Source organism: Scyliorhinus torazame, chromosome 1 (assembly GCF_047496885.1).
Source record: "Scyliorhinus torazame isolate Kashiwa2021f chromosome 1, sScyTor2.1, whole genome shotgun sequence".
In the NCBI taxonomy this organism is placed as follows: domain Eukaryota; kingdom Metazoa; phylum Chordata; class Chondrichthyes; order Carcharhiniformes; family Scyliorhinidae; genus Scyliorhinus; species Scyliorhinus torazame.
In genome coordinates, this window is record NC_092707.1 from 142,093,451 (window position 1) to 142,109,795 (window position 16,345).

The window sequence follows — 16,345 nt, forward strand, 5'->3', positions numbered from 1 at the left end:
GCACAATTGCTTCACAGCTCCAGGGTCCCAGGTTCGATTCCGGCTTGGGCCGCTGTCTGTGCGGAGTCTGCACATCCTCCCCGTGTGTGCGTGGGTTTCTTCCGGGTGCTCCGGTTTCCTCCCACAGTCCAAAGATGTGCAGGTTAGGTGGATTGGCCATGATAAATTGCCCTTAGTGTCCAAAATTGCCCTTAGTGTTGGGTGGGGTTACTGGGTTATGGGGATAGGGTGGAGGTGGTGACCTTGGGTAGGGTGCTCTTTCCAAGAGCTGGTGCAGACTCGATGGGGCGAATGGCCTCATTCTGCACTGTAAATTCTATGATGATGAAGAATTCCGCCCTAGATTCCCTGCAAACTGCAATATTCTGCTTTTGGTTAACTATTTATCGTGGGCGCTGACCATGTGTTTTTTTTTCTTTACGAAATCTACACTGTCCTCACCAGGTGTAGTTAGGATATCGATACCAATATTCTGTAAGGGAAAGTGTGCTTCAACAAATACAATTAGGTTTTGTGTAATATACAGTTTGTGTAATACACTAAATTTGTCATCTCCTTTAATGCTACTATTTCATGCAGCTTAAAATGCTCCCCCAGGCACAATTCATGTTTGGAAGGACAAAATAATTCATTTTACTGTGTGTTTTTCAAAGTTCAAGTCAACGAGATGCGAACATTTATTGGAAATCCTATAGTTACACTATTGTGCCATTACTACTTGTGGTGAATGTATAATTACTGTTATGTTATTAACCCTGTGGGCTCTACCTATGGGCCATTGTGTGGCTTCACCCACAGGGGATATGTTGGGGCATGTACGGGCTCCGCCCATGGCTCCACACCCTTTACAGGAAGTATAAGAGCTGCTGACCTGCGGGGCCGCCTTCAGTGTTGTACCGGTCACAGGCAGGCTCAGTTCTAAGCTGATTAAAACCACGGTTTACTTCTCCACGTGTCTTCGAGTGAATTGATGGTCGCATCACCACTTAGATGTGCAGCTGCCCTGGGAGGGTGATGTCCATGTGTTGGGAGCTGGCATCTGCTTAAGACCATCTTAAAAGCAGGTTAGTTCTTAACAAGGTAACAAGTGAAAATGCTAGACATACTCAGCATGTGTTGCGAGAGAGAGTCGATGTTTCAGGTCAGGAATCTTTCTTCGGAGCTGTTCTGAAAGCTATTTGTTCTGAAATATTCTTAACTCTGTTTCTCTCTCTGAACAGATGTTGTCCGACCTGGAGAATATTTCCAGCATGTTCTCTTCTTATTTCAGATTACCAGCATCTGGGGAATTTTGCTTTGGTTTCAGCCCATATTGAAGCTTTTTGTGTCAATACAGCCAACCGTTTTTCTTTGGAGATGTGGTAGCTTTTTTCGACAACAGCACCAGCAGTTCCAAAACAAAAAGTACTTTCTTGACCATGAAGGGCTGGATTCTTTCACCCCACCCACCCCAAGAATGCCACGAGCGAGATGCGACAATGGAGAAATCCATTGACCTCAGGCGAGACTCTCTGGTCGCCGGGCGGACGCGGCCGGAGAATCCTGCCCACAGTCTTTCCGGTCATTCTGACATCATGAAAGGTGCTATACAAATGCAAGTTTTTTTTTAACACACCACCAGGAAAGTAATTCTTGCTCTTGTTCCTTCGCTAGGTTGTTGGACCTCAAGCAGCTGGCGCTTTTAAAGAAAGACACATAAAGCCAACAGCGTTTCGAAAGTTTTACAAAAGGGGTGACTTTCCTGTTGCGATGGAACATGACGCGAAAGGAAACCGAATAATTTGGAAGGTTTGTCTGATATTAACTTATACAACATTCAAGTAGCATTTCCTGCCAGGAGCCAATTTAGCTCATCAATTATTTTGATGAAGTATTTTAGTAATGGCACTGTAAACTCACCCATGAGGCAGCTTTGTCCCATTCTAATGATTAAATTATGTGCTTCGCGAGATGACAGGGTCAGAAGTTATTTCTGAAAAAGCCTTTTTACTCAGCCATCTATTTCCATTTTTATGAGGATTTGCAAGACTCAGCTGTTCCAACCAGTCTATCATTGATAACTGATACACATTAGCCTTAGCTCATTGTCATAACTTCAGCCTGCATTGCAGCCTATATTTTTGAATGCAACCTTTAATTAGCTAAATAGCTGGGTCATAATTGTATACCATCTGTAATCAAGTGTGGAATGTAAATTAAGCTCGGACCGATATTACAACTCTCCACTTCCTATGCCGGATTGCTAATGTAATCAGTTGGCAGTCACGTCCCTGTCACTGACTGACCTCCAGCCTAAAATCATTGCGGTTCCTCCATTTTCCCTTGTGAAAGGTTAATTGGTTTAGAAATGAATCGATTAGTTCTAGTCTCTAATGCTGTTATTCAGCTTTTACAAAAAAATGGTATAACAGAAATCCCTTTTATTAATCCAATTCAGTTTATTTTCTCTCAACAATTTATATCTAAGTGTCATGACAGGGGACTGCGTTGGAGCATTCTTAAACTGATTAGGAAATTAGAGATTTCATTATGGAGAAAGCTTTTAGAGAAACAGGCAGCTTCCAAATCGTGGAATGCTCACAAAGTCACAAAGCAATAAGTCTTAAAGAGGGCAATGCATTTTTTTGAAAGCAGGAATAAAGGGTATCTGGCTTTTTCATATTTTTTCATAAAGTAGATAAAGTTAATCAATTCAGATTTGAATAATTGTCTTTTAGGATATCAAAATGTATAATGTATCAACTAATCGCGCATGCAAATTATGCAATAAAATAATACAAGTAATAACAACAACGTATGTTTATGCAGTGTCTTTAATGTGATAAAATATCCCAAGTTGTTTTGCAGCAGGCTTGTCCAACCTTCCACATGAGGGAGGCGTGAGGGTGTGTGTGTGTGTGTATGTGGGGACGGACATGGGGCACAATTCCACTTTTTTCTCACTCAAGGGCCTGATGTGCAAATTTCGGAACGATAAGGTTTGACGCAGCATTAAACATGATTTTTTTTTAAAGGGAGGGATAAACAAAATAGGTCAGTCAGTGAGCAAAAATAAAGCAATGTCAAGCAATAAATTGTTCATTTAAAATAGGTAATTGATAAAGATGATCATTGGAATGTGAGAATGCGGGAGTATCCAGCTCACTCACTCACCCTCCCCCACTGTGAGAATGGCTGAGTTGGCTGAGTATGTGTTGGTGTGTGGGTGAGTCAGAATCCTGAGGACTGGGGTCTGCATTTTACGTGCCCCCGGTGGGCGTGTCTCTGGTGGGGGTGCATGTAAAACAGGGTGGGTGGGTAGCCCACCCCACAACCTTCCCACCCACCCCCAAGCTGACCCTTATAATGCGGGTGGGTGGGGGTTGGCAGGTGTCAAAATCGGCTGCCCTCCCGCCATATTCAAATATATTATCAAGGATGCATTAGGCTTGTTAAAAAGCCAATTGACCCCCAGTGATACACTGCCCACGCCATTAAACATTTGCAGCAGGCAGCCTGATTTCTTACCCACCTACACTAAAGGGCAGAGAGGTAGGGGGTTTGATCTTTGGGCACTGATCTTTACAGACTGAGAGGATGAAGGAGATCCATGGATCCCTAAAGCCTGTAAGTCTGGTCTCTTGGGCTGGGAGGGCTGCAAGTGGACAGGCAGGGAAGCATGGAGGTGGGGTTGTTTTGGTTTAAGGCTCGGGGGTGTTAGGAAGAAAGTAGATCAAATCTGAGGGGAGCCCCCTAAGATTGAACACCACCCCCCCCTCAACTTCCTTCCTGCTCTCTAATGTAAGTAGGTAAACAATCAGCTGCCTCCTCCTGCTCAACTGTTGTCTGGTGTGAACATTGTACTGTCAGGGTCAATAAGTTTGGTACTAAGCCTATTTGACCTTTGATAATCTATTGGAATATCGTGAGCATGCTGTCGATTTCGGCACCTGCCTATCCCCGCTGTGTTATGGGGGTGAGCTCGGGGGTGGGTGAGAAGGTGGTGGAGTGGGCACACGCCCTATGTGTCCCGGCCAGAAGCAGGCTCCTGGGAGCGCGTACAATGCACCCCACATGATTTTTCTCTCATTCTCCCTCTCCCCCTCTCAAGCACACAATCTCTCACATACAGGGCGCGATTTAGCCAAATGGGAACTATGTCCCATAGTGAGTGCGTTTAGTTGTGTGTTTCCTGGGCTTGCAGCACCAAGAAACACAATGCTATCTAACGTGACTCTGGTTAGATATGGGGCCTCAGCAAGGAACGCACAGCCGAGGCCGCACTGCACTGAGGAGTTTCAGCGAGCAGTGCTCCTCAGTGCAGGAAATGGAACTCGGGCGAGCACTGTTCAGTACTGGCCTCCACAAACGGGGACCAGAGGCCCCCAGGTGCATGCCTTCTGGCAGGGTGGCATCCTGGCACTGCTGGTGCCACCTGGGCACATTGGCAGTGCCTACCCGGCAACCTGGCTCGCACACACACACATTCTCTCTCTCTCTCTCTCTCTCACACACACACATACACATTCTTCCTCTCTCTCACACACCCACACATACGTACACACTCTCTCAGACACACACATACATATACACACTTTCTCCCTCTCTCTCACACACCCACACATACGTACACACTCTTTCACACACATACATATACACACATTCTCCCTCTCTCTCACACACACACATACGTACACACTCTCTCACACACACACATACATATACACACTTTCTCCCTCTCTCTCACACACCCACACATACTTTCACACTCTTTCTCTCTCACACACACACATACATATACACACATTCTCCCTCTCTCTCACACACCCACACATACTTTCACACTCTTTCTCTCACACACACATACATACACACACATTCTCTCTCTCTCTCTCTCACACACACACACATACACATTCTCCCTCTCTATCACACACCCACACATACGTACACACTCTCTCTCTCACACACACACATACATACACACACATTCTCTCTCTCTCTCACACACCCACACATACTTTCACACTCTTTCTCTCACACACACACATACATACACACACATTCTCTCTCTCTCTCTCTCACACACACACATACACATTCTCCCTCTCTCTCACACACCCACACATACTTTCACACTCTTTCTCTCACACACACACATACATACACACACATTCTCTCTCTCTCTCTCTCACACACACACATACACATTCTCCCTCTCTATCACACACCCACACATACGTACACACTCTCACACACACACATACATACACACACATTCTCCCTCTCTCTCACACACCCACACATGCATTCACACTCTCTCTCTCACACACACACATACATACACACACATTCTCTCTCTCTCTCACACACCCACACATACTTTCACACTCTCTCTCTCTCACACATACATATACACACATTCTCCCTCTCTCTCTCTCTCTCTCACACACATACACATTCTCCCTCCCTCTCGCACACCCACACATACGTACACACTCTCTCTCACACACACACATTCTCTCTCTCACACACACGCACATACATACACATTCTCCCTCCCTCTCGCACACCCACACATACGTACACACTCTCTCTCACACACACGCACATACATACACATTCTCCCTCCTTCTCGCACACCCACACATACGTACACACTCTCTCGCACATACACTCTCACACACACACTCTCTCTCTCACATTCACACACTCACACTTGCTCTCTCCGTGCTGATCTGGCCTCGAGATCCTCGACCTGCCTAGATATCGGACAGGGCTGGCACCCCATCAGGCAGAGATCCTGCAAGAGAATGGACATGTGGTCAATGGGAGAGAAGGATCCTATTATGTCTGGCGTAAACTGTCATAATATACACCAGTATATTATGGTGCAGTCACACACACACACACTGATGGACATGCAGTGGGACCAATCAGCATACACAACACCGCAGCCAATCACCAGTGAGAGCACACGCACTATAAAGACAGGGGACGGGAGAGTTCCCGCTCTTTCTAGTATCAGCCAGGCGGAGCACAGAGCTCACAGCCTGCAACACAGACATTCACCATGTGCTGAGTGCATCACCTGGTTAGGACTAGGCAAGGATCAACAGTTAAAGCTGGTATTGCATTTACCCACAGTTCAAGTATGTTAATATAGTTAACCTTATAATAAAATAGAGTTGCACCACTTCCAGTGTTGGTGACCTGTTTGTGGTCCAGAACACCCAACACATCATAAACAACTCAAGTGTGACAAATCAAGGGCAGCACAGTGGTGCAGTGGGTAGCACTGCTGTTTCATGGCGCCGCGGTCCCAGGTTCGATGCCAGCCCTAGGTCACTGTCCGTGGGGAACGCACATTCTCCCTGTGCCTGCGTTGGTCTCACCCCCACAACCAAAAGATGTGCTGGGTAGGTGGATTGGCCACGCTAAATTGTCCCGTAATTGGAAAAAATAATTGGGTACTCTACATTTATAAAAAACAAAGTGTGACAGATCATCTGGGTGGTGGCCGATCTATTCTCCCCTCTGTGATATAGGCCAATCTCGACGTTGGTGACTGATCTGTCCTCGGCGACCCCTACAACATCTCCCAGTGAGGCTGCAGAGGCTCCAGAAGTGCCAGCCCTCTAAATGGACCAGCAGCATTGAGAACCAGCCCCCTGTCGTTAATAGGCCAATTAGCAGGTCACTTTGAAAGGGTAGCGACTGGGTTGTGCTCCTCAGCCCCTCGGCAATGCCACCTGAGATTTGGACATGTTTCACTGCGCCCCGGCGAGGTCCACCTATGGCTGGGACATGGCCCCCAGTGACTGGGAAATGCTCTGGAGTGCCTCGGCAATGTCCACCTGAGACTGGAATGTGCTCCTCAGCGCCTCGGCAAGATCCACCTGCATCAGGGCCACGTCCCCCAGTGACCAGGTCATGCTGTCGAGGCCCTCAGTCATGGCTGTCACTGACTGAGCAACGCCTTTGACACCACCACTCATGCTGTTAACGTCGTGGTCCAGACTTTTCACTGCCGTCGCCACCCTAGCAGTGTTGGCCTCAGTGCCAGGCAATGCTGCTGCCTTCTCCTGCGCCCTTAGTCTTTGGGACTCCTTCGATCAGCTACGGGTCCACTGGAGAGTTGCTGACATCCCCCTCTGAATATCCCAACCGCACCTTTGCGTCTGCATCAGCTCCGGGATAACCTGGTCCAAAGGCTCACCATCAGCCTGGGCCAGCACCATCAGAAAAAGATCCTGTGGGAGAATGGACATGCGGTCAGTGGGAGGGAAGGATCATTATGTCTGGTGTGGACAACACACGTGCAACAGGTCATCTGGGTGGGAGCCAGTGGATACTCACCTCTGCGGTGCAGGCCAATCATGACGTTGGTGACTTATCTGTCCTCAGTCACCCCTACAACCTCTAGGGCCTGTTCCTCGTAGGGTGTGAGGATTCTGATGTCTGCCACCTCGGTCACCTTTCCTGTTGGTTGTGGGACAACCGCTCCTGCATGGACAGAGAGAGGGCATAGTGAGCCGCACGCTCCATGCATCACGGGACAGGGGGGCTTGGCCTGTGCACCACCACTGGGCATGGGTGGGGTGCGCAGGTTGGTGCTGGGAGAATGTGCAAACTCCACACGGACAGTGACCCGGGACTGGGATCGAACCCGGGTCATCGGTGCTGTGAGGCAGCAGTGCTAACCACTGCGCCACCGTGCTGCCCCATTAGAATGCTTAATCGATAGCTGATCTGATAATTTCACAATTACTCTTATTTTCCAGAATCTGTGAACAAATTACAAAAGCAGACAGAAGCTGTACAAACAGTATACTATAATCAATAAAATAGGGTGAGAGAGCTCAGCTGTTTTGCTCCAGGAAATCATAGACTTATCAATGACTTGTTTGTGATCTTCAGAATAATTAAAGAATTGCTTTTAATCCATATGGATAGACTATTTGAGTTGCAGAGGTTAGGAAGCACCAGGTCTAACCCACATAAGCATTGCAACAAGTTTGGATATTGGAAAGTATTTGTTTTTACATAGAAGTGGTGAGCTATACAACAATTTTCCAGGATATGGTAGCAACATTCCGAGAGTAGCTGGATACTCAGTGAACGACATACGGCGCTTAGGTCAATACTGCGGGACATGTCTTGTCACTGTAGTCTTTGTGAACTTGTTTGTTTATCTTTGAGGTTCAGAGAGGAAATTTGATAAGTGTGTTTGTTGCCTATCCCAGGTGATTGTACAGCTGGTATTTGTGCCTGTGTGTGTTATTGTTGAGGAAACTGCCTTCATTGTTGCGTCTTCTCATTATATTTCAATCTCTCCCAATGTTTCTTCCCAAAGTATTTTTTCGGAGGGTGGATGGATTAATCTCCGAGTTTGTACGGGCGGGTAAGACGCCACGGGTTAGTAGGGGACTGTTGAGAGAAAAAGGGAAGTAGGAGGGGGGGCTGGCGCTTCCGGATTTGCTGCAATACCTCTGGGCAGCCAACGTGGAGAAGGTAAGGCAATGTTGGGCAGAGCAGGGGTCGGAGTGGGTCCGTGTGGAGGAGGACTCCTGGAGGGGGTCGAGTCTGAGAGCCATGTTAACTGCCCTGCTCCCGTTTTCCCTGGGGAAATACTCAAATAGTCCTGTGGTGGTCTCTTCGATAAAGATTTGGAACCAGCTGAGGAAGCACTTTAAGTTGGGATGGGTCGGTGCTGACTCCATTGTGTGGAAATCACAGGTTTGCGCCCCCGGGTAGGACAGACGGGATGTATGAGAGGTGGCGAACTGAAGGAGTAGGATGCGTGAGGGATCTGTTTCTAGAAGAGCGGTTTGTGGAGTGGCGGAATTTCGAGAGAAATCTGAGTTGTCATGAGGAAGTGAGCTCCGATACTTGCAGGTGCGGGATTTTGTACGGAAAAAAACTACCCGGGTTCCAGTCGGTACCAGACTATACGCTCCTGGAAAAACTGCTGATTCCAGATGAGTGGGGAGAGAGGAGGATTGGGGATATAAAGGAGAATGATTTGTTCAATTTGTGTATATCAATGGTACGTGTGGATGTTCTTTGTAACAAAATTTGGTTTGAAAGCATTTGGAATAAAATACATTTTTTTTAAATGGTTGTTGTTGAATCTTAAAGTTGATTGCAGAAAAAATGGAGCAGCATTTCTCTTCAAGTAAAATGGTATCCTGGGCCTCCAGCAGACGAGGCTTGTCATTGGCCGCTGGCGATATCTTCTGGTCACGCTGAAGCCAATGGTAATTTGAGTTGCTCACCGCCCCTGCTGCCATGGACCTGTCATGGGGAGTCACCTTCGGTGGGGCCGGAATATCCCATCAGCGGGATGAAATGAAATGAAAATCGCTTATTGTCACGGGTAGGCTTCAATGAAGTTACTGTGAAAAGCCCCTAGTCGCCACATTCCGGCGCCTGTTCAGGAATTGAACCGTGCTGCTGGCCTGCCTTGGTCTGCTTTAAAAGCCAGCGATTTAGCCCAGTGAGCTAAACCAGCCCCTGGAGAATCTCAAAATTTAAGACCCTCGCTAAGAAATGCAACAAGCACACTCCGAACCTGGAACCAGATGAGGCAGCACTTCAGCTTGACCAAAATGTCCACCACAGGCCCCATCTGCGGCAATCACAAGTTTGTGCCAGCCATGCCAGACGCCACCTTTAGGAGGTGGAGACAGGATGGGGGGACACTGACCGTTAGGGACTTCTACACAGAGGACAGGATCTTAGAGGAACTGACAGAGAGACTGCAGCTACCTAACGGGAACAAACTCCGGCGCCTACTAGTTACCAATGGAAAGCTCTTGTATATTGTATCCTATCCACATACGTTTGTCTACTGTACAGTATTTAAAATGAAAAACTGCAATAAAAACATTTTAAAAAAGAGAAATGCAGCAAGAACTCCAGGAATAGCCTATTTACCCAGAGAGTGGCAAGAATGTGAAACTGACTACCAAGTTGAGGCAAATACTGCAGATGCATTTAAGGGGAAGCCAGATCAGTACACGAGAGAGGAAGGAATAGAAGAATATATTGTCAGACTTAGAAACGGTGAGATCAGAGGAGATTTGCATGGATCAAGGTCACCCGTTAGGCTGAATGGCTTGTTTCTGTGCTGTAAAATGCTGTGTAATACCTTACAGCACATTGGTCACTGCTGGCTAAATCACCGTGGAAACTGATGGTGGGGTGAGGGAAGTGGTTTGGAACAGGGAGGAAGGAGGAAAAATAAATTTACTCAAATGACCCAGTAATTCAGGTTAATTTATTTGACTGACACAAAATAAATTTTTAAAAATGGTCTCCGCTTTGGTACCTCAAGCTGCAAATTGAATGTAATGTGCAGCATAACATTTGCAAAAAGAAAGAATGGTGAACATTCGTCAAGCAGCATTTTGGTATCTAGTCGTAATACAGTAATTAATTTTCTGGTCCCCCCAAAATACCAATTTACATTTTAATACCAGTGGTGGTTGACCATGATACATCTCCAGCCAACCCTAAAAGCTAAATGAAGACTGAAGCTGCAGGAAAACTTAACAGCTTTAAAGTTTCAGGAGACAGTGGTTGGAGAATGAAATATTGATCTTGTTATTTGATCGTGCGAGGCATATTTTCATCCAGACTAGAGTGATATCACTCAGTAGCAATGCTCGTCTCCTTCACCCTGCAATTGGATGAATTTGTCTATATCTCTTGTTTCACTACAATGCTGTTCCCGTGTTGTACTGACTTAATGTAAGTTCTGTTTTTCACTGTCCCCTTTTAGTCAAAAGTTCAATTTGGCTAAGCAGAACATGTTGACTGAGATTTTGCACCAGGAAGGTCGGGAACCTCATTTCAATACATGAACACCCCATTAGCAGACTTCCCCACTATATCATCCTCCCACATTAGGAATTCTCCCTCGCTGACTTGACGTCAACAAGGTGTACAACTGGTTTACAAAAATGGGGCCCAGGCGTAGGGATGCACAGATAAGTATAGTACCTATGAGAGAGGATGTTGGCCGGGAAGCATCCTGACCCTGCCCCCAGCACCCTGGCAACAAGCGACCAGCCATCTCTCCATATTTGTATACTACCCCCTTTGCCTGCCTCAACTGCCGTACCGATTTTCCTGTGGACAGAAGGTCAAGCCACGCCTGCAATTCCTTTCGCCTCACCAGAAGTTCCGGAGTGGGATTCTCTGCATACTTCCCATCTACCTCCAAGACTTTCTCTACCAGCCGCTGCTGCTCTTCTCTTGCCTGCCTGTCCACCTGAGCCTTGAACGAGATGATCATGGCCCTTACCACCACCTTTAGCACCTTCCAAACCACTGGCAGCGAGACCTCCCCATTCCGATTGAATGCCACGTAGTCATCAATCATCTTTCCAATCTATACACAAGAATTTGAATCCGCCAGCAGCCCCACATCCAACCTCCACGTTGGCCTCTGTACTGGCTCCTTCTTCAGGACCACAAACACCCAATGTGGAGCATGGTCTGTGATAACAATCGCCGAGCACTCCGCCTTTCTCACCTCCGACAACAATGACTTCCCATAATAAAGAAGTCGATCCTTGAGTACATATTATGCACTGGCGAAAATAAGGAATCTCCCTATCCCTTACATGCAAAAACCACCACATATCCACTCCCCCATCTCCTTCATAAACCAGCCAACACCTATGCGCCGCCGCCCCCACCGAGCAAGTGCGGCCTTGACAGATCTACGCCCTAGTTTTCCTAGACTTAACACTGCTGTAATAGGATTTGGGCACATTAACATGGGGAGGTCATTATATTTTAAAATAGTTTGGTTCAGTTTGTTTCCAAATGTTTGGTTGTTCAGAAATGAATCTCTTTACTTGGAGCAATCATTGAGTGCCAGAACCCCAATAATTGAAAAGCAGCAATAAGGAAAACTGCCCAGTTAGCAACTGTCAATCAAACCTAAGTCCTTGAGGCTATTTAAAAAGAAGCTAATCTGCTTTTGTAACTTGGAAAATTAAACGACAGGCAAACATTAAATTATTATCGCACTGCATATGTCATAAACTTTTAAAGTTCCACAAAAATAATTTAAATGTAAAAAAAGAGAATCTACACTTTTCAGACTATTAGAAAATTATTTTAAGCAGCTTTCAGGCAACAGAATATTAGATTTTATTTAATATCCCTATCTTTTTCCCAATGTAAAGAAACTGTTTTGAGTGAAATTTAGAATTGGGCTGTAAACAATAACTATTTACTTATAAACGTAATACAATATCCCAAGGCTTTTCACAGAAGGATTATATAACAGAGTATATGGAAGTGAGCCACAGCAGGAGGTATTAGGTCAGATATCCGATAGCATGGGCAGAGAGGTGGATTTTAAGGAGTAAGGGAGGAAATCAAGGTAGAGAGGCAGGGAGGTTTAGTCAGGGTATTCCAGAGTTTGAGGCCTCAACAGCTGAAGGGGTAGCCATCAATGGGGGAGAAATTAAAGATTACGGATACTCTGGAGGCCAGAATTGGAGGAGCACAGTTATCTTGGAGGATTGTGGGGCTGGAGGAGATTACAGTGATGAGGAGTGAGGCCGTGGAGGGCTTTGAAAACGAGGATTAGAACTTTAAAATCCAGATGTTGCTTGACCGGGAGGTAATGCAGGTCAGCAAGCACAGGGGGCGATAGGTGAATGGGATCTGCTGTGAGTTAAGACAACGGGCAACAGAGCTTTGCATGACCTCAAGTTTATAAATGGAATTATGCTTTTCATGTTGGCTTTACAATCTGAGTGGCTTTAATGTTTTCTTTTCTTTTATTGTAAATATGAAATGTTGAACAATAAAAAAAATCAGTCAGTAATTCTCTTCTTGGACTTTGGGTTGAAATTGGTGAGAGATTGGATCTGTTTCCCTCAGAGAAAGGAATGCTGAGAAGAGACTTGATAGAGGGGTTCAGGATCCTGCCGTGTAAGGACAGGGTAAATCGTGAGAAACTGTTCCCCACACTCAAGAGGGCACACGGTGGCACATAGTTAGCACTGCTGCCTCACAGCACCAGGGACCCGGGTTCAATTGCAGCCTTGGGTGACTGTGGTGAGTTTGAATGTTCTCCCCGTGTCTGCGTGGGTTTCCTCCGCATACTCCGGTTTCCTCCTACAGCCCAAAGAAGTGTAGGTTTGGTGGATTAGCCATGATAAATTGCCCCTTAGTGTCCAAAGATGTGCAGGTTAGGGGGTGGGGAGGGGGGGTGGGGGGATGAGCGGAAAGTCCCAGTCTCCACATCTAGTGCACAACTATCTTGTTGGTTGTGTCACGTGATTGTGTCTCCCGCATATGGTGCAGGGGACAAATCTCTCAGACAATGCTGGTATTCACCAGCTGAATCTCCTTTTCAAGCTGGAGAGCGTTTCCTCACAGAAATATCTTACAGTGGGCCCAGATTCCGGATACTACCAGGCAGAACAATTCTGACAAGGTCCTGAATGTAAAGCCACCTGTTCATATTGAGCAACAATATTAAAAGTGAGGTACCGATGAGAATGCTCATTTTCCATTGGCAGCTTCAAGAATTGTCATAAAAATTATGCTCCTTTTGAAATTTAATAGAAATTAATAGTCTGGCTGAGAGATGATTGAATTCCTTGTAATTTAATTGAACATCAATGTTAATAATATTTATTTTGTCACAGAAAATAATTGTATGATTTTACACCTTGAGGCACTCTACAGCCAACAGGATAGGTTGAGCTGGTTTACATACAGTTGAACCCTTCCAGGCAAGAACATGTTCGAAAATGCAGATTAATATTTATTTTCTTGCTGGGGAGCTTTTAGCGTGATCCAGATAAAGGCATCAATTTTCCGTGAAATGTCACAGATCGATCGGAATTCCAATATAAGTGAGTGAAAGAGAATGATCTGCAGGAATTTAATGCCAGTCCCTTTATGTATCTGTTTAGTTGGAATAGTGTACCTGTATTGACAATGCAGTCAGGAATAATTAGTGACTTTTGGAATAGCTTGAATGCTTGCAAACAAATCTTTTTGAGTTGTCTATATGTTCTGGGACATTTGCCAGGCTTTCAACTTTTTCCTCCAAGGTGACTATATCCATTACTAAGCATATTAAACCAGAGCCTTTGTTCAGTCTCTGAGGAGTCGCTAGGCGAAGGGTACTGCCATCCCCTTTTCCTCCCCTGCCTATAGCAGATAAGGGGATTAAGCAGTAAAAACCTGTATGTATGCTAGCATGGTATCTTCAGGAAGGTTTCATCAAGTTTCATTTAAAAAAAAGCCTACATAATTAACCCTTTGAACATGAGAAATCCATGACTTCTTTCTAAGTAGTTTCTTCATTATTAGAATAATATTTCCTGTATCACTCACGCAGAGGTTGTGTTTGGCATCCCATCTGAATATTTGTCATCTGCATGCGTTGATTGTGGTCTTCCAATGGTTGCCTTTTTTTCACTGATACCCACGTTTCAATCATATATGATATTAATCACTGTGTACCGTAATGGTATTTTTTTAAGAGCATGGATCTATGAGAATACCATTATATGGCAATTAGTGCAGAGGTGTGCATGAGCAGTGGAGAGGAAAATGTCAGTAATGAATGAGACGAGATCACTGAGCATCAGAGAGCTATCAGAATGTGATTTTTATTTAAGCCCTTTTCACCCAATATTTGGAAGAGATTTGGCCTGTAGTTTGGCTAAATCGATAGGTTATGACTCCACAACAAAGGGATGTTGAATTTTCATGTGAGAGTACCTTTAAGAAATGGAAGTGTAAGCAATGTACCTTTAAGAAAACAGTGATGTCAGAGAGTGGGTGGGGCTCAGCTCAGTTCAGTCATTTTGCAGTCGGTGTTTTGCAGGTTTTTAGTTTCAGTTTTGAAAAGAACCTGGCTGGTTTTGCTGAGAGCAGCTAAAAAAATAACCTGGCTGGCTTTGCTGAGAGCAGTTTAAAAGTGCCTGGCTGTTTTGCTGTGAGCTGATTAAAAAGTAGAAAGCCAGGTTTGAGAAAGCAGTTTGGGTGTGTCTGTGGGTTTCCAGAGAGCTGCATGAAGAAAAGCAAGGTGCTGGAGCTGAAATCAACCAAGCTAATATATCTCTGCCATTCTACAGAAAATATATATATCCTTTAACCTGATGTGATACTGTTTAAAGGTGTTAAGTCTCTTGGAAGTTTGAAGGAACATTTTAAGGAAGTATTTACTGTTGTAATATTTTCTGAGTTATCTTTGAAGTAAGGGGTGTTAAGAGATCCAATGTTTATTTAAGAGGTTAAGTTGAGTTCATGGAATAAACATTGTTTTGTGTTTAAAAACCCATGTGTCCATAATTGTAATCCCACACCTAGGGAAAAAGCCGTGTGCTAGGAAAAACAACAAATACATTAAAGGGAGAGGTTGGTTGAACTCCATGAGACATTTTGGGTTTCTGAAAACACCTCGCCAATAACAGCAATGAATACAACACTGCAACAGAAAAAGGAAACGTCATCGAACTCTGAAGTCTTGAGAGCTGTCTGTGAGGAAAATGGCGGAGGTTCCCGTAGCATTGGTGGCCATTCCACTAACCGCTGAGATGCTGGTAGGCATCCTAATGGAAGAACTTCTGAAACTCTGGCGGGTGGTCTCTGAGGATCATGAAGAAGCAATTGAGGGGGTCGATGTCCTCTATTCGAGTGGCCTTGGCAAAAGTGGATGATGTGGGACAGGCTCAGGGAGCAGAGCTAATAGAGGTGGATGAGGCTCTTTGAAGGTAAAGTGACCAGATCATCTCGCTGGAAGTGCAGATGAGGTGGGTGGCCGGTGACAACAAGGCATTAAGAACCAAGTGGAGGATTTGGAAAATCACTCCAGAAGACAGAATTTGAGGGTGCTTAGGTTACCCGAAAGGCTTGGAGGGTCCGAGTATGACAAATAACGATGTTGCAGTGGTTTTAGAAGATGGTGGGGAGGGGGCAATGGCATCCCCTCCTGAGTTGAATCGGGTTCACAGGTCATTGAGGCCGAAACCCTGTGCTACTGAGCCACCATGTGCAATCATCATGCACTTTCACAGTTTTCAAGATAAAGAAAGAGTTATGCGGTGGGCAAAAGATCATTGGGGTTACGGTGGGGGGGGGGGGGGGGGGGGGGAGCCATGTTGCGAGGATCTAGCAAGATGTTGGAGCGGAGCTGGCCAAAAGGTGCGGAGCATTCAACAAGGCTGGGCTGCATCGGAGAAATGTTCGATTTGGCGTAGTTTACCCTGCGCACCTCCAAGTGACTTATGAATCAGAAGATTACTACTTTGGAACTCCAGATGAAGCTGAGGTGTTTGTGCAGAAATGTGATAACTGTGATTTATATTGGTTGGAA

At 45.5% G+C, this 16,345-nt stretch overlaps 1 protein-coding gene across 2 annotated transcripts in view; it reads left to right on the forward strand.

The window, feature by feature from the left end:
- pacrg (PARK2 co-regulated) overlaps window positions 1-16,345 on the forward strand; it is a 502,671-nt gene that overhangs the window by 140,247 nt on the left and 346,079 nt on the right. Inside the window, exon 2 of one of the 2 annotated variants that reach the window (XM_072500921.1) lies at window positions 1,654-1,788. The exons of the other annotated variant lie outside the window; for it this stretch is intronic. Within the exon in view, the coding sequence (XP_072357022.1) occupies window positions 1,654-1,788 (135 nt within the window). The remainder of the gene's footprint in view (window positions 1-1,653; window positions 1,789-16,345) is intronic. 2 annotated transcript variants of the gene reach the window in all.